This window comes from Thunnus thynnus, chromosome 14 (assembly GCF_963924715.1).
Source record: "Thunnus thynnus chromosome 14, fThuThy2.1, whole genome shotgun sequence".
NCBI lineage: Eukaryota > Metazoa > Chordata > Actinopteri > Scombriformes > Scombridae > Thunnus > Thunnus thynnus.
Window position 1 is genome coordinate 4,628,610 of NC_089530.1, and position 27,519 is coordinate 4,656,128.

A 27,519-nucleotide genomic window follows, 5' to 3' on the forward strand; every position below is an offset into this window, starting at 1 on the left:
CATGAAAGTCAAAGGCAACAACCAGTTTTTATTGTCACTTATTTTTACACCATCAGCCTACAATATAGGCATCCAGAACTGGAAGGAAACTATTTACTGTTAGTCGAGTTATTGTAGTTGTAGAGTAAATGTTCAAGATTCTACAGTGGTTTGGCTGCTTTTAGCTTCTACTTCCCTTAAAACGTACAGCATAATTATTGACTGATAGTTTACCTAACAAATACCAGTGATTTTGCTACTGTTACCATTTCATTGTTTACATCAGTGTCTACTAATAGAAATCCATGAGTAAAAACACATTCTACTATCCAGTGTTGTGGAACATAATGCATTCTTCCATTACACACCCGTTGGCGTAGGAAACAATGACACACAGTGCTTGTTTAAGAGGCACAATCCACCACTGTATAAAGGAAGCCACTGATGAATGCTGCAGATATTACTTGATAAAAATAATATTAACATAGTTTATAAGGACTGCTTTTAGTAGCCTGCAAATGTTTCTTTCAGGTAGCTGAGAGAATATATGCTAGAAGGGCACTTCACCAATTACACATTACACAATCAAGGTCAGTGGAATACCACTAAAGCTGTGAAAACAGATGTAGAATTTCTTCTGTGGCTCTGGAGGAGCTTTCTAAAGTCTGACAACAGAACCCTGATGATGTCACAATGATGTTATCAGGGTTATCCCAGATTATGCTTGCGGACTAATTTATAGCAGAAGCCTGGGGTTGGAGACATGGGCATTAACCAGGCAGGGTGGATCTAATGAAATACACTACTGGGTTGCATTATGGGATTTGTAGGAGCTTGACCCATATTAAAGACTAAACGTCTGAATATCTCAGCCTTTGCTGCTTATATTTGGACAATTCTTTTTTCAATCTGTTTCTTGTGAGTACTCAACTTTATGGAACTGCACTGGTTAACTGCAAGTAATGTTAGCTACAATATATTCATTCAACAATTAAGTGAGCATTGCTGTATGTCTTCAAGCTACTTTTTTATAGGCAGTGTTACTGTATGCCATCATTTCAATGAGGTTTTCAACTGGATATGCAGAAATGTTAGTGGTCAACAGACATTCTTCAATTAAAGGAAACAGAGATCTTTCCTTTCTTTGAAACGGTGATGCTCTGGTAGGGAGCCATTGGTGTGAAGTCTTTTCTCTTGAGACTTGAGGGTCAAAATTGAAGGTGAGCTGTGAATGAGCCACTTTTGAGTTGTTGAAGTTTTTTCTTTTCAATGCTTGTGCACAATTGGATATTAGACAGCGGAATACTGTCTACTAAATGATGAAAGAAGAACAAAATATTTCTTCAGTTTGTTCACATCTGCCAAATACGTTGCCTCACAGTGTCTTTCAGCTGTACTACATTGCTTACGTGTCTCGTGGTGGTTCGCTACGTGACCGGGCGTCGGTGCCAGGTGTGGTCCCGGGTGCACTGGGTCGGTTGGGGTCTAGGGTTGCGATGGTAGAGCCCGGAGGTGCTTGGGAGCGAGATCGGAGCTTCTTATCACCAGGAGTTTGGCACACAGATGGCTCGCTGACAGCTGAACCAAGGCCAGCAGGCTTCCCAGACGGACCAGTGAACCACTCGCCTGGCTTGGTCAGGAGCTCCTGCTGCTTCCGGCAGTTATTACAAACCCAGATCACCTAGAAAAAAAGAAGCATATACAGGGATTACAATCAGAGAGATAAGACAAGTCTAGATCACCTGAGTTTTCATCATATAGTTTCTGTACAAACAGACTAAATAACAACATATATATGACATACATTTACATAACTTTACAGAGAACTGATTATGTTTTTGTGGGTAATTCATACAGCTGACATTAGTATCACAATAATGTGTCCAACAGGAAGAAGCCATTCTTTACTGCAGCCAGTGAAAACCATTTCAGCCAGCAACTTTGCCAACCACTAATCTGAGGCCCAGCTTCAATCACTGTGACTGTCAAACAGGAAATGGAACAATGCACTTCCTAAAGAGCTGCACTGCTGCCAACGAGTGGTCCAGAAAAAAGCTTTTATGGGAGCTTTTTAAGATCAACATCACGCCACTTATACCAGGCAGCAGCTTGGCTTCCACTGTGGGCTGCTTTTGGCCTCCAAATGAAGAACACAAAGCCAACTGGATAATGAAAGGATACTCAAGCTGCTGCCAAAATAATATCTCCCGTCTTCCTTCTTTCTATTTGTCCCATCACACATATGCACACCAACTATACGTTGGCGATGTTCACGCACTACAGCTGAGAGTGTCCAAATACTTTTTTTTCCCCCTCACACTTCTGTGAGATTCTGTTCCATAATCAGTGTGTACAGAAAAAGCTGCACAGAGTCGCATGTTTGCAGTCTTAATCTGTATCATGCTGGCTCCATTCACACTGCAAGCCTTTATGTTCAATTCTGAAGTGCTGCTCACAACACTTATTCATTTTAGGACGTAACACATACTGTTTCTGACATCAACGCATTTTGACAGTGACGACAAATTAAATTTCAAGCAACCAACAGATTTTACATTATGTACAATATGTGTTGACTTAAAAATCAAACAAGTTTCTAATAATGTTTATCTAACAAAACAGGCCAAACTTGTCAAACAAAACAGTGTTTAGCACTAAGACTGATTAGGGTATCAGATTTTGATAATCGATTAAACCTTTTTCCAAGTCATTTTTCAAGCAAAAATACCCAAATTTGTCTGGTTTCAGCTTCTCGAGTATCTTCTATGATAATAACCTAAAGATTTAAATATGTAACCTTTGGCTTGGGGAAATTGTGTTGGCACTATTTTCTTTCATAGAAATATAATTGTTAGCTAGAGCCCTAGCACTATTTAATGTTTCTTAGCACAGGCAGCCATGTAAAAACATGATTTATATCAAGAAATATCTGATCAGAAAACATGTGAACAAGCCTTGGCACAGCATTCACTAGTAATAACATGACAGTTTTCAACACTCAATACTATGGACACATTCAAGTCAGCACTTAAAAGATATGCTGTCAAGCATACTTGACCTTCAAAACAGTAGATTAACAAAAAAAATCTTAACTAAAAGGTCCACTAAACTTTTACTGAAGCTTCCAACCGCATCTAACAGCAGATGAAGTTTGCTCATTTGTCAAGTAAGCAATCCTCTCCATGACAACTGAGCAAGTTTGAAAAAACTTCACTGAGGAGAGACCTTGAGATGAAAGGAAGATGGTGATGATCTTGAGACCTTGAGATGAAAGCTAGTACATGGACCTTGAGTTGAGATTTTTTTGTCAGAAGACAAGATAATGTATGCCTACATTTGCATTATTATTTTTGTTGAAAGAGCTAAATCTTAAAATCTTGTTTTTTTCTCTTTTTTATTAGTGAATTCTAACTGTCATTCTGAAGAACAGTTAAATCAGTCACTGTGCAATAACACTAAAACATCCATCATACCTACACATTACAAGCAGACTGTTTTAACTGTACATAAACACCTACTTTATGTATATAAACTAACTTATTACATTACCCATTCAATATTGTATGTGGTCCATGTGTTGTTTCTATATATATGTATCTATTTATTCACCTACATGCTTGTACATAACAGTGATATGTTTATGTTTAATCATCTTGTTTGACTGTTGTCCTTGTTTTGGCTGCATGTCCAAGTCTGTCTTCCTGAAGATTGTTGTGTGTAAGTACACTGAGAGCCACTAGATACCAGAGTCAAATTCCTTGGGTGCGTAAACATACTCGGCCAATAAAGCTGATTTCGATTCTAACAATTCTGATCTACAGCCCTTTCCCTGACCTACTATTATCATAAAAGACAATAACACACAACATTAAAAAGAAAGCCAAACAAGCAGCTAGACTGGTATTTTAGAAGACGCATCAGCTCAGTCAGAACTTTGCATTCAAAACATACATGTATGAAGCTTTGGTACGTTTCTCTGTGCACATGCCTCGTCTACATCTCTGCCAGTTCATATTGATAAGGCATGTGGGTTACATCCCAGAATAGATATGAGGATTCATCCAGTAAGACAGAGCTGAGCATGATGGCCTCGCAGTGTGAACGCAGCTGTCGTCATAGTCTTGTGTTGACATCAGAGCCAGAATGAGGAAGAGTCGATGACAGAGGACGTGAGGTTGGGCGTGAAATAAAGAGACAGAGAGAGGATGGAGGAGAGCGAGGGGAGGTTAGAGTCAGTCCCTCTCCTCCAGCCACCAGGGTTCTCATTACTCCTGAACACTCCCCAATGACTCTTTAAAGAGAGCTAAAATAAAACACTCTGGCATCGGCCATCTCCACCCCCCACCCCCACCTCCCTCTTCCTTTTACCCTTCCTCTCTCGCTCGCTTGCCACTGCTCCCTCCCTCCCTCCTCTTCCTCCTCTTCCCGCTCTCCCTCTCACCCCCTTCCCTTCCACTTCTCCCTCCTCCAGATTGCTTTTGATTAAAGCTACAAAAGCCGAGGAGAAAACAGCTTTACACCAACGCAGCTATATTTATCCTGCCAAACACCCCAGCACCACCAGGGAGAGAGGGAAAACGTGTGCTCAAACACACACACACACACACACACACATACATACACACATATACTATACACAGCAAAGAAAGCAAAACACTGCCTCATGTGGGACGTTATAGCTTTGGTGAAAACATCCACCAATCTGTGATTTTTCTGCAGCCAGACCGATGAGGTGGACGGCTGCCAGATCGACACTGCAGTGCTCATCTACTTGTCCATACATTTACAGGCAGCCGCCATCGGTTGCTATGTAGTCACATATCAATTTCAATGAGTTTTGGGCATCCACAAAATTTTGTAGCTTTTTAACAAACGGTTAGAAATTTGTTCCATGTTTCTGTTTACTTCAAAGAATATGGATATTTGTGCGCACTTTAATAAAGAAAGCTTTCAGTGTTTGGTGCAAATGCTAAATCTATGATATCTTCATCAGAGGTGGTATGTGTTTGATGGAGCTGAAACATAACTAGGGCTGTAACTAACAATTGGTTTGTTTAGACCAAAAACCCCAAAGATATTCAACTTACATTAACACAACAGAGAAAAGCTGAATATTGTCACATTTGAGAAGCTAGAACTATCCAGTGTGAGGCACCTCTGCTTCTTAAATGACTCCAACTAATTATCAAAATTATCAACTTATTTCAGCTATAACCTTTAATTACATTCACTTAAGTAGTTAAGGACATTTTTGAGCTACTTAATTTGAGTGTTTCCATTATGTGCAACTTTGTACTTTCACTCCAACACACAGAGGGAAATATACTCCACTACATTTACAGTTTTTAACAATCATAGTTACTAGTTACTTTTCACAGAAGACCTTCTAACATATCACAGTAGGGAAAGAACAGGTGTAAATAATAAAATTAATTATGTATGAATTCCATTTAGCTGCTTCAGTTTTAGGGTGCTGGCTCACTAACACACTGTCATGACTTACAGGGACAGGGAGCCATCGTTATGTTATTAGTAACACCTGTGCTTTTCCTACTCTGACCATGTAGCACCACCTGAACCTGCTACAGCATTAAAATGATGCTTATGGGTCAATATATTAATGATATTGCAAATGGGAATGTTTTGTATGGCGATACTTTTCTTTAATAAATAACTGGATATGTTTTGGACTACTGGACAGAATCAACAAGCAATTTGTGTAAATAATATACATAATAGATAGTAGTTTCTCCTGAAAGAAGAAAAAACTTACTGGTGAATTAAAACAGCAGGAAAAGTTTCCATTTTCTTAATGCAAAGTAAATTTCTACTGGTGGGGAAATGTAGCTACACAACAAGTTTTATCAGTCAACATGTGCTACAATCATAACATGAGACCAAATTCAACACCCACATCAAACCTCAAACAGTTAAACAGTTCAAATAACTGCATTGGATGTAAAACCAATCTTATCAGTCACTTGTTATAATACGAGTTTAAAGTGTTATGAAGCATTTACTCTAAACTCAAGTGAAATGCAGTTGTTTAGTGTGTACTAGTGTGTATTCTTCTCCACTCATAAGGAAGTATATTCAAGCTGCATAGTGAGATCATGTAGCAACGTGTGTGTATCTTACCGAGACTCTGTTCAAGCGCCTTCTGGATACTAAGCCATCCGCATCCTGTGCAGTCCAGTCCATACACAACCAGATAGAACATCTCTGCAATTTATTTAGATACCAACATTTAATGAAAGAGGAAATCTTAATAGAAGTTGTACCTAAAATTTATAACCACAACAATGAATATATAAATAATATGGGGTGCAAACCAATTGACCCTCCTAAAAACAGTGTGGACTCTTTAAGGAACTATTGATAGAAAGTAACAGAAATAGGTGCCCCTCTTGTAAACACCAAATTAGTATTCTGTGTTACAATACTGCACATTGTGTGTGTTAACATTAAATTTGAGAATAAAGAATAAATAGGATGAGGCCTACAGGCTAACAAAAGTGACACTCTACTGATTTTCCTCAACAACTTCAGCCCTCTGAGCACAGCTTCTCTGGTTGTGCCACTTGGTATAGCAGTTTCTATATGGCATCAGACACAGAGGCACCTCGCACCTCGCGTCCAAAACATCTGGTGCCTGCTCTGAGATTTGCAGTGGCTGCACTGCATACTCCCAACAACCTGGTACCACTTGGTAGGCTGGATGACCACAAGAAGGCCTGTGACTGAGATGTTGCAGGGGACGGGTGTGGAGCATTGGATGGTGAAAGCACATCCAAAGGGGAAGAAGGAGCAGAAAACCGCATTTCTCCATCCTTTGGATCAACAGGACCACTCTCCTCTTGACTGAAACTATGCACACACAGTCAGGCAGGGATTTAGTTGATGTTGCTATAACCTAACTGGCAGCAACAACAGAGATCTTGTACAGTACACGTGCTACTACAAAGAGGGAGCCTGGCTCCAGACTACTGAATTACTGCCCGCGTCTCCAATCTTATTAGTTATTTTAGTGCAAATAGAGGACAATAATGAAGTAAAAACGAAACAGACACTCAGTCAGATTATCAAGTTAACTAAGAGGCTCTGCAGCTGGTCAGAATTTAACACTGTTTTTTTCTAAAGAAATATAATTTAATTTAAATATTTAGTTAGAAAAAGCAGTGTTTATATACAGTTCTGCATATATGACATCTATTATTATTATGTTTTCTATTTTTTTTATTGTTGCCCCGTGGTGTCTAGTTAACTAATTCATCCCACTTTCTAAATAAAATCAAATAAATATTTTATTTGATTTTTTGTGTATATTCATACACAGATTTTTCATTAATCTTGTAATAAGGATGCTCTGGCACATATGAATGTGATGTCACTAGTCATTTAGTTAAATACTGTAGTTCCTCCACATTTATTTTTTTGTCTGAGGAGGATCTGTGTTGTGTTGAGACATCACTAATTAAAGATTAAGGAAGCTCTTATTCCACTGTTTGGGTAGTTCTCTATTGTATACTCACTGATTTCTCTGAATATCCAGCACCTACCACATTGAGGTTTTGTACAGGTGGATGCACACCTGACTATTCTAACCACATGTCTGATTAAACATTTAAATTATCTTTAAGGCTCACCTTGGGTTGCTATAAATTAGAATAACCCTTTTTTTAAATTGTTATATGCCAGAAGAGTCAAACTGGCAGGGTACATTTTGTGCATTTCATTATTATCAACATATTGTAGGTAATTAAATTGCAGAAATGTAACCAAAATTTTGCATTTGTCATACATTGACAATACACGTTGAGTTGTGAGATTTTAGACACTGCAGACAGGACCTGCGTGCTTCCAACATGCAATACAAGGATATTTACTATTGCTAAGTGAATGCTATTTCATGGTGAGATATTGTTTCGATTGGAGATATATTCTACAGGTCATACAGAGGATGCAGAGTTTGCAGTGGCACTGATTTAGTTACACCTAAAAGAAATGACAGTAGCTCTGTTCTTCCTATATGCCAGTAAAACCACAACATTTTAGGTTAGGACTGACTGTATATATATATATTTATATACAGACTATGGGTTAGCTGGGTTAATTATCTGACTGAAAAGCAGGTGGTTGGTTAGCCCCAAAATGGCTACTTTGTTTAACCTATTTGCTATGCCACCAAACCAAAATAATACATAAGTGGAAAGCACACCTCACGCCTTTGCATTAACCACATGAGCTGAGTTACCTGAAACTATGTAGCGTCAAACTCAGCGGCAACCTCCGGGGCTGTAAAATGAAGCCAATGCGGAAGTGCCAAAAACTGCAGTTCATTGAATGGCCACTGGAGGCTGGCTCCAAAAGCGAGTCAATCCCTCAATCCCCATAGACCCCCATGTTAAAATGCCCAACTTTATAACAGAAATAAATATGTTTACAGCCTGGTACAAAAAACGGTTTAGTTCTCTATAACTAATTTCCCCTTTCATGACAACTGTACGGGGGTCAATTTTTTTCACCCGTTTAAATTTTATAAACCGTAAAGTTATGCATAATGAAGGACATGGCTGCTTTGAGTGACAGGTCCGCCAGCCGCTAGGTGGCTTGTTTCAGCCATTCGGCCCGCCTGTTTGCCCATTTTTGATTGGCTGGGAGTTAGGCAGCATCATGCACTGCCAATATGGCGACGGCCAGAGCGGTTCACTTTGAGCTTCAAAAGCTCTTCAGAAACCAACGGATGACGTCCCGGTAACTATGTCCACATTTTTATACAGTCTAGGTGTCAAACATATGTAAAAGTGTGTAAGCGTAATGGCTGACACAAAAAAACTACGCAAGGAACGGTCAGGGGCGTCGTTTGCGTTTAGCTAACGCTACAGCTAAAGCTAATAACCTCCACACATACAAACATGCTAACGTCAAATTTGACGACAGAAAGTAGAATAACGGCTTATAAATGTCATGTTGTTGGTCTGATGTGGTGCAGTTTAGACAAAAGATTGGTTCTTCGTGCTTTTGCGGGCGTACTCTCCATTAATAAAAATGTTTGTAATTGTGTGGCCGCGCTTACTTCTATCTATCTATCTCCCGCACTGGCACGACGGTGTTACCTGGAAACAGCCAGTCAGTGGTGCTGACAGCGTAATATTCATCTCATGTGGGGGTTTCATGTGTTTTATCCAGCAGAAGCCACGACTCACTGAATCGTCTGCCCGACATTTTCAACGAAAGAACCTGTCCCGCTCTTCTTCCAAGTAAGTCTACCTGCAGCCTGAGTATCTACTTGGCACACCCATTTTACTACACGTTGCACTTGGTTAGGTTTAGCCATGAGCAGTGAGACGGTGAGGGTTAGTGGTGGAAGTTCAGATCCTTTACCTAAGTAAAACTACCAACACAGCATTGTAAAAATAGTTAATTAGTAAAAGTCCTGCATGAAAAATCCTACCAAAGTACATAAGTATTATCAGCTTGATGTAGTTAAATTATTGCAGTAAAAGAAGTGGTTTGGTCCCTCTGACTGATATATTATTATATATGACATCATTAGATTATTAATACTGAAGCATCAGTGTGTAAGTAGCATGCTACTGTTGTAGCATCTATTTAGTCCATTAGTTCCCAACCTAGGGGTCAGGCTCCTCCAAAGGGTCTCCAGATAAATCTGAGGGGTCGTGAGATGATTAATGAGAGATGAAAGAAGAAAAAACAAAGCTCTGATACACAAATCTGTTTCCAGTTTTTGGGATGGGCTGTTGTATAGTGAAGTTGAGGTTTCGTCTAAGTCTGCATGACTACAATTAGACCCTTCTGGCTGATGACAAGGATGACATTTTTTTTATATTAAATATATTTTTTAATTTTAAAATGTTAATATTAATATTCTTAAAATGTGTTTATGGTAGTATGGTGACTTTATGATTGAGTAGCCAACATCCAGACACTGATTTAGAGTTTGTATTTCCATATAAGCTAATATTTTTTAAATATATATATGCCTTTGCACTAGTGTCTTGTTTTACAGTTACAGTTTAGATTTGTTCAGTTTATGCTCTTATGTTTTATGTCGTGTATTTTATGTCTTGCACTCTCTACCTGTTTAACTGTTGCACCATAGGCTCCTGGGAAACCATATTTCATCCCAAATGTATACTTGTATATGGATAAAGATAGTATTTTACTATAGTGTTCCTAAGACATAACCTTTTTCAGTGGTATTTGTATAGTACTGCATCATATTTTGTTTTCTGCTCATAATTGTCACTTGTATTAATAATCATAATAATATTTTAAATAATCATAGTAGTAATAGTAGCTGTATATTGTCCAGTGAAATAATTAATGGGACTGACTGAGTGGGACTGATTATTATTATGATTCTGAAGATATAACTGATCTAAATAAATCACAGCATACATGTTATAAACTCTCCTCTTGGCAACTGTATTGTTATAAATAAAATTTAAACATCATGGAGTAAGCATGATGTATGTGCAAAAAGCATTTTAATAAAAAACAATCTATGATGGAGACAACATTAATCTGGCCATCAAATCATGGAACACATGTTCTACTAAGCTCCACAAAAGGTTGTGTACAGATGTTTGGCATGCAATGTGGATGTTAAAAAGAAGGGAAGCATAATATACAGTATTCATCCTACAATGCAATCGCCTACAGTGCATTGTCTGTGTTGTATGCTCTGACAAAGGTTGCATGATTTCAAAGCTTAAACCTGCTTTTACTTGTTTTGGCCACTTGGGGGCAGCAGAAACAAGCTGTAAAAACAACAGTGGCTTATCATCTTGACATATCTATTACTTTATAAAGTTGATATGGGGAACCTGTTAGCAAACAGTTGCTTATTTACACATCCAGCAAATAGCATTCATTTGAAGATGGCCACCTGATGCATGTGAGTGTAATATTCACCCTCCTTTGAGTTCTGTTTTGGTCTCCACCAACTCCTGAGACAAATATCTGTCTCTTTAGCTGCTAGATGCTTGAATATGCTGTATTCTACAGTTTGGTTTATCAGAGTTTTTCAATGAAATATCTAACTTTCCTTGATATTGTACAGTACAACAATGAGGTATCTGAGCATTATCTAATGTTACATTCATGTTCTGTTTGTCTTGCTTGTGTTTCATACTTGTACCAATTAGATTGCATCATAAAACATAATCATTTTTGTTTTTTGCATGCATAGTATGTCTGTATATATGCATCTTTTCAACTACAAATCTATTGTATGTCTGTACTGTAGAGTCACACACCAAGATTGTGGCCACCACTTAAATTATTTGAACACCCCCTCCCTTTCATAGCTTTCATTTTCTGAAGTGTGCTGTAGTATTCCACAATTAACAAAAATTATGTTATTTCTTAATATTTAACTATCTCACCTGCAAGCTATTAAAACAAATATTCTAGAGAACAAAATAAGCACAAAGAAAACATCAAAATTTAGTTCTTCTGCTCATGGCTGATAGGTTCGCCATTTCTGATTTAATCAATGAAATCAATTTAATCAATTCTGATAACAGAATAAAATTAGTTTAGGTACCAAAAAAAGGGAAACAAGTGAAATTTGCTGGTTGACTTAAAGGTTGTGTTTTTGGTCGACTGTCTCACTGGTCAATTGTCCAGTTGGTCTATTCCCTTCTAGGCACAATTCACTCCCTGCTGAAGCAGTTATTGTGTTTCACCTTTGTAAGACGTTGTTAGACTGTGTTGATACCGCAGAACAAATGGCCAGTATTGTGGAGATATGGAGCGGTGAGCTGTTATTTTATAAGAGACTCACTTAATCCCATAGTAATCCCTGTATTAGATCACACTCTGATGGTGAAACAAGCGCCGGAGAGGAAGAACCGTAGGCAGGCAGAGAGCAGCCTGACAGCAAGCTGACACACACACACTCACACACACACACACACACACACGAAAAGGATGGACATACATACAGGCGCCTACTCACATAAAAGCCTACTGCATACACACAATCAAATATACGCACATGAACAGCGATGCACACATGCAGATATAAATGCCTGCTCTTATCCACATACACACACACACTGCAACAGCAGCAGCAGTGTGTCACATGACCACAGTAAGACCCCCCCTGAGATGAGTTTGTGAGTGAAGGAGAGCGCCAGAGAGAGAGAATAGCTTCTCCACAGATGGAAACTAGGACACCAAACCCCTGTGTGTGTTTGTTTTGCGTCCTGCTGCATCTGCGTGTGTGTCTGCGTGTCCATCTGTGTGTGAGTGTACTTGTGTCTGTCGAGGAGCAGGAGTCTGTATCTGCATGTGTGCATCATTGCTCATGTGTATACAGTGCGTTTGTGTGCTTGTGTGTGTGTGATACAGTGTAAAAATGAATAATCCAGCGGTGAAATCTTGGGAGTTTGCATAGCTGGATGTTTGTTTCCTGGAGAGAGAAGGCCATTTGTGTAACCACAGACTGTACACTATGTGAAACGGGTGAACAATTCCCAATGCATACTCTTCAGTGGTGAGTATGTTCACAATATCAGATCAGTTTTCTCCTTTTCTCTCAAGATAAATTAGTGGTTTATATCCATATAAGTCAAGGTTGCTTTGGATTTGTGTTAAGTGCACACCGGAAGAAAAAACATAAGTCTTCACTGTCACTGCTACTGATAAAAACTGATTTTGACTGAAAGCTGATCTCATTTTGGGGAAAAAATGAACACAAGGAGACACTGCTGGTGAGAGGGGAAGAGAAAAAACTCAATCAGTCTAATGCATTTAGAAAAATGTGTCTGTGGCTCAAAGGTACAACAAATCTCTTTGTCACTTTGGCAAATAACCAACATGGATCTAAATTACTAAATCGTGAAAACTTAGCTGGAAAAAAATCAAGAGAAAATTATCAAATGTAGGCTACAATCAGTACAGGAATTATTAGCTCGTGGATTATACTATGTTTTAGTTCGTTAGCTAGTTAATCAGTCAATTAGTTAAATGTGACTACAAAACAAGAGAAAATATCAAAAATCCAAGGTATGCTAATATATTTAAAACTCAAAGAAAATACCAGTGTATCTCCTGGATTACGATGGCTGTTATGGATACTTTCCTACTGTCATCATGTCTTCATGCAAACCACTGTTGCATTACCTTCTTTCACTCAATGCTAACCCTCATTTACAGTGTCTTTCATGTATTTTTCTAAAAAGATGAATTTTTTTCCTTGGGTTTACTATCCATATTCTAGGAAAAATTAAATTGTACTACAGCGCTAACAATTCTAATTAATTGACAATTAATTTGTCAGCATACAAAGAAGCACATAACACATTGTAACTGTTGGTTTCTCCCTTATCCATGATATCCATCCACACTCTCTTTTAATGTCATCTTTTCAACTTATTAGCCTTTTAGCTTATTTCTGCCGTCTAAAGATACCTACATTATTCATCTCTCCCCTTCCTGCTACTGTTCTACTACTGCAGCCACTTGACTAGCTTCTTCTGTCTAACTGGTGACGTTTCACCTAGGAATGTCTTGGGCTTGTCAGAAACAGTGTCATCAAAGGTCATCAAACGCAGCTAAAAACAGAAATATTACAGCACCCCTTCATTCACAAATGTGTTTTGCTTTTTGTTTCTTGTATGTGCAGAGTTTGACAATAGAAGGTTGTTTTCACATTCATCTGCTAAAAGGGGAAAGTTTCTCTGTGTTCACTGAAAATCTGATTTAACATGACAAAACCTGGAAGTTCTGTATTCACTTTGGCTCTGTATACAGAATATAGAACAATTTACTGCATATAAACACTGTATGGAATTACTGTATACATTGTGCATTTTAACTATTATATATCTGAGGAGATCTGACTGAGTACTGTGCACTCTATTTTCACACTGGAATCTATCCAGTGCAACCACAGTCTTCTACTGTAGGTCAATGAGCAGCTCCACTGGAGCAGCTGGCAGTTAAGTGTCTCGCTCAAGGGCACATCGACAGCAGTTGGTGAGGGAGATCTAAGTGTTAACTCTATCATCTTTCCAATCTGCATTTACCCTGCCAGTTTAGGAATTCAACATTGTGACTTTTTCAGTTACCACTGTAACTGTAACTACTACTGTACCAGAAACTGAAATGGTTTGTGAAATTCAGAATCCAAGAGTATTCATGCTAAATAATATGGAACAATCATACTAGGAGGAATAGTAAAGATGCAAAATGAAATCAACAGCAGCCTTAACTTAGTAAACACAGCCACAAGACATGTTTTTTTTATTTTCCACAGTAAGAAGTATCAACTCACATACGTGTCACATGTCACTGACCATCTGAACAGTGGCCTTGCAGAGGGTCCAGAGAGGGTCAGCTGCCTCCTCAGGGTACATCCCAGCACCTTGTTATCAAGCTCATTATCTATGTAAGGCCAATAAACAACCACTACCACAGCCCCTCGGGAGGAAGGAGGGGCGTCTGTTAGTCACATCCATCTTAGGAGAGCCAGTAAGAAATCATTCAGTCCTGTAACTCTGTCTCATTTCTTTTTACTCTAGGTAGGAGCACCAGCCTTAACTTAAATAACAAGTTCAACATTTTGGAATAAACTCTAATTCACTTTTTTTTTTTTTTTTTTTTTTTACCAAAAGTGAGACGGGACTTTCATGTCTCTGCACAAATATGGTGCTGGATGTGATTAGCCTAGCTTAGCACAAGGACTGGAGGCCCATGTAACTCCCCCTAAAACAACATGTTGTCATTTGGCTGGATTATACAGACAATACTTGTTAGTAAAGGATCAATTCATTGTTGTTTTTGGTATTTTCAAAGTTCTGACAATAAGAAAAATAGGACTCATCCTTAAAGTATGGAGCCTGGATGTGGTTAGTCTGTCTTAGCAAAAAGACTGGAGGCACCGGGAAAGGGTTAACTTGGCCCTGTTGCATAGTCATTGCACTGTTGTCTGCAAAAGAAACAGTTCTAGCACATACATAACTCCTCCTAAAACCACAAATGGCCAGTTTTACATTTCTGTTAAGTTAGTAAGCATTAGAGGTGCTGGTAGGCATATTTTTGAACTACAGAAAAAGCCAGACTGGATGTTTCCCACTGCCTCCAATCTTAAAGCTAAGCTAGGCTACCTCTGTCCTGACTCTAGCTCCGTACTTAACGTACAGACATGACAGTCATATCTTCTTGTCTAACTCCTCAGAAAGAAAATAATTATATTTTCCAACATGCTGAGATACTTCTTTAAAGGAAAGCCAATGTCAAACAAAAAGATCCTTTTTGTTCTCTCAATTAGAGCTGCAACTAACAATTATTTTCATTATTGATTAATCTGTCTATAAAATATCAGAAAATGGTGAAAACATTGATCATTGTTTCCCAAAGCCCAAAGTGACATCCTCAAATGTCTTGTTTTGTCCCAACCAACAGTCCACAATCCAAAGATATGTTGTTTACTGTCATTTAAGACCAAAGAAACCAGAAAATATACATTTGTATTATTATATTCATCTGAGAGACTGGAGACCTTTTTCTCTTAAAAATGACTAAAAAGGACTAATCAATTATCAAAATAGTTCCACTCTCAATTACACACTACTATTACACACTTAATTATAGTTCATGAAAATTCAAGATCAAGCATTCAAAGTCTCCAGAAAACATCAATCAGATCTGACACCTTTTAAACAGAGTTCGAAAGTATGAACTGTCATGTTTTTGTTGTCATTGTGAAAGCAGCGCATGTCACTGTCTGTTTCCATCTCTCCAGCCAGCAGCTCGACAGCCAGTGTGCACTAAACTTGACATATTGTCATGTAACACTGCCAGGCACCATTACACTTCCTGCTATCGCCTCGGATCGAGCAAAAACACACCGAACGCCTGCTGCCTAACAGGTGAGACAAATCCCACATATCCCCAAGGGAGGGGAGGGGAGTGGGAGGAGGGGCGGGACCAGGAAGTAGCATCAGCCAATGACAGCTTGACGTATGGCACCGGCAGCATGCGAGGCGGCAGCCGTAAACGAGGGCGTCTATAAATCCTGCGCTAAGGATGAAAGACTGCCACAAAGGAGATTAGTGTCCACAGCAGCTAATGAGGTACTATATCAGCACAGCCCGGCACCCGCAGAAAAACACACTCACACAGACATACATATACAGTACACACACACACACGCAGGAAGCTCATACACAAATAAGTGCATTTGCAGGCACCTATGTGCATTGTATTTGTACAGTAACACGCAGAACAATATTCTTACAAGCAAGCACAATGCATGATGGGCACACACTCTCTCTCTTAAAAACACACATACGGTACACACACACACGGGCCATATCTACAGTTAAGTGAGTTGATCAATATTGAAATTCACTTTGGCTCCCTCAGACAGTACACAAGGGCCAGGTCAGGGCCTTGTTCCAGAGGACAGATGTAACATATATTTCCCTGACACAAACACACACACACGTGCATCATCAGTGGGTCAATGGGAGGACGAGTTTACCTCCAGCTCCTTTCTCTCTCTCTTTCACACACAAATACTACCCTTTCTCTGAATGAAGACAAAGATAATGGAGAGTGTGTGTGAGTTTAGGCAGGTATTTACACACTGTTCCCATCGTAGGAATGTGTTAATATGTTACTGTGTTTTGGAATCCCCCAGACCCAACCCCACCCCAACCATCAGCACGTTTTACACACCCACACGCTCACACACACACACACACACACACTCTTTCCTTGACGTTAGAACTGTAGTGTAGAAGACTGAAGGAAGTCATGACACTGCACTTCCCTTTTTCACCACTAAATGTCTCCAGTTAGCAAACATAGCACCTGGTAACGTTAGGGTCAGCTCCAAGGGTGTGTGTGTGTGTGTGTGTGTGTGTGTGAGAGAGTGAGAGTGAGAAAGAGAGAGAGAGAAATCAAGAGAGGAAAGTGTGTGTGTGTGTTTGATATCCACAAGTATCCAGTTTTTAAGTCTTAAGTTTTATTTAAGTTTCTGACTGACTAAAACTGAGATGAATAATGAGTTGACTGTTGACTGAAGACATACATGTAATATATAGTATTTTAGAAGATGTAAAAGGGTCGCCATGTATTCATACATCTGAAGTGAACCTCCTCAACCCATGCCGGAGCAACTTACATCCAGTCTTAGAAAATGCATTTTGTGCAGACAAGGATTGTTCAAACTGACACAAGTTTATTTTAAAGGGGCATTCCATCAGTTTTACACATCAAGACTAGTTGGCAGTACTGCTCAGCCTGTGAATACAGTTACGATGACTTCTGTATCTCTGGAGAAGCTTTGTCAAGTCTGGGAAAATAATCCAGATGATGATGTCGTCAAGATTAAAATATCACAACTTGCGCTTGAATACTTCAAATTTATAGTTTCATTATGGCAAGTGTAGGGCTCAGTGTTTTTGGAACTTGATCCACACTAGGAACTAAAAGTCAGTTGATTTTGAATATTTTTAAGTTGTCTCTTGTGAGGCCTTCAACATAATGGAAGTGTAATTCTTAATTCTGTTAAATAATAATAGTGTTGTCAAAGTTTCCAAAGATACCAAATACTGGGCCAGTCAGGCTAAACTATGTGTATACAATAGTGCACAAGACATATTATAGACATCTAGAATGTCTGTTTAAGCCTTGGTGCAGCCATAAAACATGAGATCATGAATTTGAATATTTCACTCAAAGCACAGTAGGTGTTTTATAGCTTTAATGAAGACTGGCTGGAACAAGCAGGAAAAGTGTAGAAAAAAACTTTTTTTTTAAACTTTAAAACTCGGGCTTTAAAAGTTTAAATCATCATTTAAAGGTAAAGTCAGTGATTCTAATTCTAATACACTTTTTGGCAAATTCAGCAAATATCTCCTCATGGTCCACTAGATGTCCATTCTGTGTGTGCACAGCCCTGGCTCTGTAAATGGGCATGAAAACACAGTGGCTCGGAGCGAGCCACAAAACTCTACTCCAGCCAATCAGCAACATGCTCATGCACAGGACGGGGGGAAGTCATCAGAACAGCTGTCTGTGTGAGGACATGACAGTCTCCCCTCTCCATCACCTGTTGAATGGTGGGAGAGAGAGGCTGTGTTTTTTTCTCATGGAAGAGATACATGGACAGAGACACTGAACGCAGGTCCAGTGAGAAGTGGGGAGGCTGCAGAGAGGCGGAGAGTGTGGATAAACTGTTGTGCTCACATGAGATGAAATTGTCTTTCTGCTCATGATGTGTGTGTGAGAGGAACAGAAGTGACTCTATAGCTAATGCATCACTCTGGATTCCACCATATTTCTCTTTTGGTCATTGCCATGGCAATATGTATCCATGAATTTGGTAGGCAGAGCTTCTGAAGGAGCATGAAGGGTTTTATTTGTTCAGGTGTTAAGTTCAAATACCAAAAATTGTTCTCCAGAACAACTGACTAACTTTAAATCACCCACATTGAAAGACAAATAACACATTATTTTGCTGTCTAGAAACTTTCTAGACAGCAGTTATTAGTTATTAGAACTACATTAGTAACTACTTATTTTTTAACCTTTTCTACCTTTCCGAACCTTGGATAGAACTTCATTATGCTGGTGAAACATATAAACACGAACAGCAACACTGAACACTCTGTGGAAAATGTCCACACTGTCTCCATCTTACGCAAACAAGGTAAATTTGTTTTTATGTGTGTATGTGTACATGAGCATGTAAATGTGTCTTCCTTGTTTGTGTGTGTAACAGCCATAGGCAGTATGGTGGATAGTGTGCTTGTATGCGCAGAGAAACACCATACAGTGAGAGTGTGTGTGTGTGTGTGTGTGTGTGTGTGTGTGTGTAATCCTGCTTTCATAAGAGCGTGTACAGCAACAACCAGGAGAGAGATGGCCCCCTTAAGACCAGTCAATGAGAGACGGACGTGGAGACGGACGCAGCTAGCGAGACTGGCGATCAATAGTAATCATGAGGCGCTGTGGCGTTAACAGCAGATGACACATCGCTCAGGCTTTTCTACTGTGCTGCACCCTGACACAAAGCAGCACAAAGGCATAATTCCTTGGAGGTTTAGATCAATAGATATACATTTGCGCAAGTATCAGGCGCACAGTAAGATTATTTTTAAGGTATTTTTGCCTTTATTTGATAGCTGATTCCTGTCAAATTTCAAGACTAACTTTGTCAGTCACAGTGGCTAGCAAAAGGAGTTACAAGCTGGTAGTTTCTACACTCAAATTCTGCTTTAGAGGCCTGAGAGAATCCTGGGACCATCACTGAATTTGATAAGTTAGCAATGTAGCAGTAGTAATGCTGCACAATTAAGTGGGACTCTGTTGAGGCATGACACAGAGTTGCCTCTGAGCTCACAAACAAAACTATTACGTGAACATCATGGCAAGATAAATGAACATGTTGAGTCTCCTATAGCAAATTCCTTTATGTAATAAGAAGCTATAAACACTCACAGGCTCAGGGAGTAAGACTACTGTGATGCTAGCAGTAGTGGTAGTAGGCATAAGACAGTCCTGAGCAGAGGTAGGTCAATAATCTTATTATACAGACTGCTTCATTGACTGACAGTAGGTTGTGATTGTATACGTGACTTAAAAGAAATAGTTCAATATTTTGGGAAATAAGTTTATTGGAAATTTTGTCTGAGTGAAATGAGAGGATCGTTATCACTCTCCTGTCTCTGTGTTAAGTACAGAACTGGAGTCAGGACATATCAGCCTAGCTTAGCATAAAGACTGGAAGCAGGAGAAAACAGCTAGTCTGGCTCTCTCCAAAGTTCAAAAATACACCTACCAACAACTTCATAGCTCACAAATACACTATGTCTTGTTTGTTTAATACAAATAATAACAGAAACGTAAAAATTACTATTTACAGTTTTTCCATCCACGTACATCTGTGCAGGTTGTCAGACATGGTCATGAGCACAGGTTCTGGTGTAAATCTCTGTACAAGCACAGTCTTACCAAACCTGTCAACCTCACTGACAACAAGACTCAAGGAAGCTGCGCACAGTCACTACACCAGCTGTTGTTTGGCAAGAAATAGTCCCAGCACATAACGAAATGTTGGTTGTGGAATCAAATCAAATCAAATGGTAATCTGTGTAACTGTGATGCAAGGTGTCACCCATAGAGATGTTGGTAGCCATTTTTTTTTCTGTTTCCCTCTATCTCCAGTTTTTCTGTGCTGAGCTAGGCTAACCACGTCCTGACACAAACTGAAATAACTGCTATAAACAATTATATTTTACTACTACTAATAATAATAACTTTATTTGTATTTCTTTGCACCTTTCATAACGCACCAGAGTAATGATTTCCATGAATCCTCTCCTGCTAGTGAAAGATAAAACACATCTATTTTTTGAATTTCTAAGAGTAAGAAAATGATAAACAGGGAAAAGGGAAAACATATGTCTAAAGACACATTACATCTTGCTAATGTATCTAGTGCTGAAACAATTACAGTAGATTAATCAATTAGCCGGGTGGTTCCATGACAGTGACTCTGATTTTAATCAGCAATGATAGTGGGAAAACTAGAAACAAAAGAAGCCACATTTTTTTTAACATTGTCAAGACCGTGAACTATATGTTCCTTTTCATGCATGTTTCTCATTAACCTCCGTAGTTTTTACACATTAAAGACAAAAGGCTCTTCTGCTATTGACAGTGAACTCAAGAACAAGATAGGTCCATTTATATATTGAATTTGACTGATTTTGAATATCATTACTTAGTGAGCAGTAGCTGTTTTTGTCCATGGTATACTTTCCATGTTTGTTTTGCTTTCGGAGTAAATCTAGCTTCCCTGAATCTTGCTGGCCTCAGAGCTCTTGTGTCTTTATCGTTCCCAAATGACAGATTTTTTAAGACATCTTGACTTGTCATAGAAGGAAAGGCATAGGTGGAAATACTAACATAGACATGACTCTGTTCCAGCAATTAATGAAATGCAATGCAACAACTAATATTGGTATCAGTTATACCTTTGTTTGACAGTCAAAATGTGTGCAGTGAAAAAGGTCTATTTAACTTGAGTTTCACTCCAGGTTTTTCCCCTTGCTCATGCACACTAACACTAACCCTCATCTTCAACCGGAAAAGGCTCTGTTCTCAAATAGAGTGCATTTATAAAACCAACATTACGTCTGTTTTTAACAGCATCAGTGGCCTGAAAACACCAGCGGATGAAGCAGCCATGCCAGTAATTCTGAATCAGAATTGGTCTAAAAACAGCAATCTACCAGTGCCGAGCAGTCTGAGTTATAGCAACATAAAAGCACAGACCCCCCGCAGAAATACAGCCCTGGACATTACAATTAGAGAGAGGAGAGGTGTTCGTGAGTGTTTGTGTGTCTGTGAGTGTATGTGTGTGTGAGATAGAGAGAGTGAGAGAGAGAGAAAGTAACACACAACACTCGTTTCTAGTCTCCCACGAGAGGAGGAATCAAGACTTCAAAAATGGCCCTTTCTGTGAGAAACACGCTTCAGAACAACAACACACACTCATCTCTCTACTAGAGCTCAGCTATCACTGCAGATAATGAGCCCTGAATATCATTAGCACAACACGCTATGCATGTGGCTGCATGCACCACACATTGTATATCATTCTTCCTAATAAAACTTTATTTATCCATTGCTCTATCCATCTACTTTCAAACATGTTCTTTGAAAGCAAGACTTCACACTCATCACAATTTATTCAGAACATGAGATAAATACACAAGACAGACAAGATTATTTTAGTGAATATCAAAATATTGTTACTATTAAGCTTCCATTTTTTAAATTTGGTGTATGTAGAGAGCGAACCGTATGAGTGAAACCAGAACTTCACTTTATTCATTTGGCCTTATGTTCACATTTTTCACATTGATCAAAAGTATACACCGATTTAAGAGTTGTAACTTGTTTAAGTCAACTTACAACATCGGTGCTTGTCGCCATATTTCTTGCAATGTAGAAAAATGATATCCTCAGTTTTTAATCCCCCCACTAGCCTTGAGTGGTCCTTCAAACGGGGGAAACAGTCGTCAATGGGCACAACACCAGACCCACAGTATATGAATCACTGAACAAATCTGTGATGTGGGCAGCAATTCAGAGGTCTGTGATCAGATTAAGACTCCAACCTTGAAACAAATCCTTGCTGAACAGTATGTCTTGTGGTCATGGGATGTAAAAATTCATGGGAATTTTTCCGTATGCTAAAAAATGAATCCTCGTTTAACTTTGTTAAGATCACAAATGAAGAACGTTCAAATCCTAATAGAAAGTGCTGCAGTAGATAATCATTATTTTAAAATAAGGAAAGACAAACTCTACAAGAGATTGCATCAAGTAGCTTCACAAGCTTGGACCAAATATAAAATGTTATTCTCATTCGAAATCATTACCAAAGTAACATCTGTAAAGTGATGATCACAAACACTCACAAAATGTCTCTTTGTATCCTCATAGTTTAAACCGTTAGTTTAAATAAAAATTAAAAACTCTCTAAAATACTGCATCATTATTCTATGCTAGTGCCATTCATTCATCGGAGCTAGACTTATAAAAAGCCAGTCCAATATATCAGCCAATAATTGCTTATTGCAGATACAGTGTGAAGTCAGCGAAACGTGAGCCAGTTTAGCCTATCAAAGACTGATGCATATGCTCTTTGATGCCTGAGAAAGCCAGAACAACCTTTTGGCATATGTATGCGCCCCAAGAGCACCATTCATTAGAAGGAATGAAGCACCATTCTCAAACACAGTATTTAGTTCTCTCAATACATCGATTCACTAAACAGACAAAAAAACACTCCGGATAACTCAAACTTCATCCACAGAAAATCCAAACGAAAATTCCTGGACACAGGAACGACTGACAATTGGCTGACAAGTTGTCAAGAAAATTTCTACTTGTGAAATTATAGTGATTTATAGTTAAGTGAAATTATACCATTCCCTTGTTTGCTATGTGCAGTATTCTCAGGAAGTGACCTGAAAGACCTCAAGAAGCCTGGTTTAAGAAGCACTTAATTAATAAGCAGTAATACTGATCTGGACTATACAACACACTGATAGGCTGCATATCATTCAGGCCCAGAATGATCCTTGCCAACACTTTCACTTTAACTTTGAGTGTTTAGTTTGAGTGGAGTGGAAAAAGTGGGCAGAGTAACTTTGCACTTTTGGACTGCTGTGCCAGGCAAGATTAATCAGTCCCAGAGTAATTAAATGAATCCATGTCAAACAGTAATTCAAACCCGGTCTGCTGTCCAGCTATACAGCCAGTGCTACATAAGGCCCGTATTCTGCCAAAACGCTCCTCTTTAGAGCCAGTGATTGTTGTACCAAGCTTTAGCAAGGGAAGTGAGACTGCTATGTACAGCACACCAAAGCACTCTTGGACAGCCATGGTGTTCAAGCCCAGCCAAGTATCATCAAAGTGCTGGTTTGGCAGCTGCCCTGAGGGAAGGTAGCCAAGGCCAAGTAAGGTTCTAAACCTGATACAACTACACAAACAGAGGAAGGTGTTAAAGGCATGTCCGCTGGGAACACTTCTCCAGCAGTATAACATCGGATGATTCTGCTTAACTCTTGTTTAACCAGGCCATATGATGACGAGGAACAGCTCTTCTGTACAGCAGTGGAGCAGGCCAAAACATAAACCCCAAGAAACACGCCAGATAAGTCGGCCACCCACCCTTCCATCTGCCTGTCAACTGCATTGCACACCGTGGCAAGCCCAACTAAGCGTGTCCCACTGTGGCAGAGATAAAGGTTATATGATGTTGGTTTGTCTGGGTGCTCAGTGCTGGGTTTAATGGGTCCAACCACCATGCACAAATAATTTAGCAACAATGACAATTATACTTTCTTAAGGGTTTCATAAAGAGGAAAATGAAAGAGGTGTGTATAAACTGGCTGCTGCTTTCACTGAACTTGATAAGAGGGACATTTGCTTAGCAAAACTGACCTTATGAGATTTTTACAGCTTAATAGCTACTGTATGTCTCTAATAATAGAAAATATATTAATATATAACTTATATCTCTGGGCCTTTCTTTATAGAGTTTACACTTTATTCACATGTTTGCACAGGCATGTTTCCACCTCCTCCCACACATTAAGTTTTCAGTTGCAAAATCTAAAATTGTTCATAGAGTGTACTGATCTGTCTATGTGATCTACCTGTGATGACCAGGTTGTTTCCCTGCATGTAATGCATGCTGCAAGCCTTCAGCCCTTAATGACCCTGAACAGGAATATCAGTAGATGTGGAAATGCAAAGGATACATAGATGTTTTAATCTGGTTGCAAGATCATGTAGTTTGGTCAAGTCTGATGTATTATTAAATGTACATTTTCCACCATAAATACTATTAAGGCTGCTACTACCGCTGCTACTATTGATACAACTGGTCCTACTTTAATTATATTAGACAGATAGAAAGACAGACAGAGTGACAGATAGGTACATACACACATACATACATACATTCTGTCTGAACCCATTAAGCTGGTTTGTCTTAAAGGTTGCAGGCAGAGTTATGTAGTCCAGAAAAGAAAAATCACAGCACTCACCACTTTGTCCTCCTGCAGCCCAGCCAGCCATCCATGTATAATGAAAAGAAAGACAGAGAGAATGTGAGCAAGGATGATATCTGAAAGCATGGCAATGATCCTACAATGACAAACACTAACACACAGATATTTTAGTTTCTGTTACAGTGCAGTTAGGCTATGGAACTGAAAATAATTCTATATTTTTTACTACCCTGTAAGTGTAAGATGGAAGTTGAAATGTCCCAACAAGCCCTTAAACCAATACAATAAAATAGGTTGATGTCATGTCCTGACACCTCTTTGGTTAAGGTCTTGTTAAGATTGGGCAACTAAGACTACACAGTTTTATCATTGCAGAATTGGTGTTTTCTGGACCTTCCAGCCCAACCTCTTAACTTTGTGATGGTGTAACAACTGCATAACAACAGTTTAACAACAGTATAACAATGTCGCACTACAGCACATCTGCCTTTGCTACCAAGAGAAGACCATAAATATTCAACCGTAAAAGGACACTTATCAGGAAAACATTATGTTGCTTGAAAGACCCCATGAAACAGAAGTTAGAGCATCTTTAGCTTCTGTACTGATGCATTTCTCAGTGAAATGGAATATTTGAGCGTGTACGGTTATAAGAGGGATTTAAATCAAATCCTTCGCATTTGATTGGACTTCCAAAAAGTGGGAAGGGCTCAGAGTTTAGCACAACATGGAGCTGCAGAGAGAAACAGAGCTACAGAGGACTGTTGGCTCCACACACACCTCCTTTACCTGTTGTTAGATCAGGAGGAGTATGAGGGAGAGATGAATGAATGAGACCTCAGCCACATTGATTTAGAAATGAAAACAAAATATTTGCCCACTGATGTCCAAACACACATCTCCTCCTATCTCTCTTTCTATTGCTCTGTTAGCTACTACAACCAACAAATGGTGAAGTGTGGTTTTATATGACCAGTGCGGCTAGCTACTCACCCCATGTCATATTTGATTGGATGAACTTTTGTAAATGCCTCTGAGTGCAGGGTGAGTCATCAAACATTTGAAACCGTTTTACAGGAAGAGAAAAGACGGAGATTGTGATGTAAAAATACTCTGATACTAATCAGACATATATTTGGCATATAACAAGACATAAATTGACAATTAACACAGGGACACAGGATTAAATCTGGGAAAATGTATTTTACATTTCATGGGGCCTTTAAAGAAATACGTCAACATTTTGAAAAATACCCTTATTCACTTCTCGTCCGATACCTAGATGAGAAGACTGATGCAAATCATTTCTGCATTAAGTATGGAGCTAGTGCCAGCAGACGATTAGCTTAGCTTAGCACAGGACACAGAGGGAAACAGCTAACCTGTCTCTCTCAAAAGCTCACAAATATGCCAACCAACCCCTCTAAAGCTCACTATTGAACACATTTTATCTTGTTTATTTAACCAATACACAAACAGAAATATAAAAATGACAAAAAGGACTGGAGCCAGGAGGCAATTAGCCTAGCTTAGCAAGAGGATGGAAGCAGCAGGAAAGCTAGTCTGGCTCTGTCCAAAGTGAAAAAGTACTCCTACCAACGCCTCTAAATCACTCATTAGCACACAAACAAACAATGTTAAAAAGTCTTTCTTGACTGACAAAACAATTCTTCCAACCAGCGCTGAATGTCTGGCAACTGCACTGTTGCGACAAGGCTCCAGGAAGTCACTGTACTTGGCTGTTGCTAGCCAAGAAATTCACAGATCTGTTACTCAAACTGGACTTCCTGTTCCTGGATTATATTTAATGTCACTCCAGTACATGAACAAACACACCCCCACCAAGGGGATGAATGTTCACAGTTAACAGTAGTAGTACATTCCAAGTCAAATTTTCATTCAAAATATCCTGAAAACACTTGCAAATTGCAAATTTATGCGTGTCTGTATATGTGTGTGTGTGTGTGTGTGAAATCCACTTTTCAAAGACCTTCTCCCACTGAATGCAGCTGCCACCCACCCCAACACACCACCCGGGACCCCACAGCTGAACTCTCCCCATGTCAGGCAGTAACTAATTAGGATGTACTTTTGAGTGTGTGTTTGTGGTGTGTGTGAGGTCATTAAATGCCACACCAGTGATGTAGGGGAGGGGAGGGTTGGGAGAGGGGACGTCACTTATTTCAGAGGAAGACTTGCCTCCCAACTCTTACATACACACACCTACACCCTGCTGTGCGTGTATAGGGCACCTCCGGACCCCTGGGAGACCGAGACAGAGTGGGAGACCACCCCCTCTGTCCACAGCTTAGTCTAATGCCCAATTAACCTTTACCAGTTCCTGCCTGGGTCACACACACACACACACACAGACACACACGCAAGCACAGACCACATGGGTAGGCGCACACATAAACACACAGTAACACACACAGATGTCACATACAGCACACATCAACACACATCCAGAACATCCTATACACTAACCCCATAAACACACACACACACATATGTGCTATGGCTCATCACCTCCACCTGAGTTCCAACACCTGAGGCCCTGATATTGCCTGATCGGACATACAGTGAACAGGTGCATGTGCTATACGTGTTATTGTGTCTACTGCATCTGAGTGCAGATTTGGATCCCATGATGGATACAGACCAGTGCTACACCAAGAAATAAAGTGTAATGTAATCTTTTCATTGAGACCAATACAATTGGTTAAGACAACTTGATAAAACTGCTATAATGTGTACAAATGAGCTGTTTAGATCAAATACTTCAATGTTTTTTTTGTTAAACAAAACAGAAATAACTATCCAAACAAGATATTGAAAGTTTATTGTACTGTATCTTTATACAGACGGAATTGAAGGAAAAACCTTAAAAAATGTGCTGCAGTGTTTGGTTCCTTCTGTATGGAGGCCCCAAACCAACAAAAGGCAGATTTTCAGACGAGAT

The 27,519-nt window shown here is 39.3% G+C and overlaps 1 protein-coding gene and 1 long non-coding RNA gene across 20 annotated transcripts in view; one reads left to right on the plus strand and one right to left on the minus strand.

Annotated features, from left to right (window-relative positions):
- Window positions 1-27,519, minus strand: part of LOC137196633 (regulating synaptic membrane exocytosis protein 1-like) — a 275,917-nt gene that overhangs the window by 46,817 nt on the left and 201,581 nt on the right. For 11 of the 14 annotated variants that reach the window (XM_067609374.1, XM_067609373.1, XM_067609372.1 and 8 more), the window contains exons 4-5: window positions 24,594-24,605; window positions 1,389-1,660 (exon numbers count right to left, since the gene is read on the minus strand). The exons of 1 other annotated variant lie outside the window; for it this stretch is intronic. In XM_067609374.1, the coding sequence (XP_067465475.1) occupies window positions 1,389-1,660; window positions 24,594-24,605 (284 nt within the window). Of the gene's footprint in view, window positions 1-1,388; window positions 1,661-6,117; window positions 6,202-8,233; window positions 8,310-9,055; window positions 9,146-24,593; window positions 24,606-27,519 lie in introns of those variants that run through there. 2 more of the 14 variants (XM_067609380.1, XM_067609381.1) reach the window with 2 other exon arrangements.
- Window positions 8,640-27,519, plus strand: part of LOC137196639 (uncharacterized) — a 38,895-nt gene continuing 20,015 nt past the window's right edge. For 3 of the 6 annotated variants that reach the window (XR_010931285.1, XR_010931282.1, XR_010931280.1), the window contains exons 1-3: window positions 8,640-8,733; window positions 9,169-9,239; window positions 15,758-15,884. This is a non-coding gene — a long non-coding RNA (uncharacterized lncRNA). Of the gene's footprint in view, window positions 8,734-9,168; window positions 9,240-15,757; window positions 15,885-15,990; window positions 16,089-23,618; window positions 24,058-27,519 lie in introns of those variants that run through there. The other 3 variants (XR_010931284.1, XR_010931283.1, XR_010931281.1) reach the window with 3 other exon arrangements.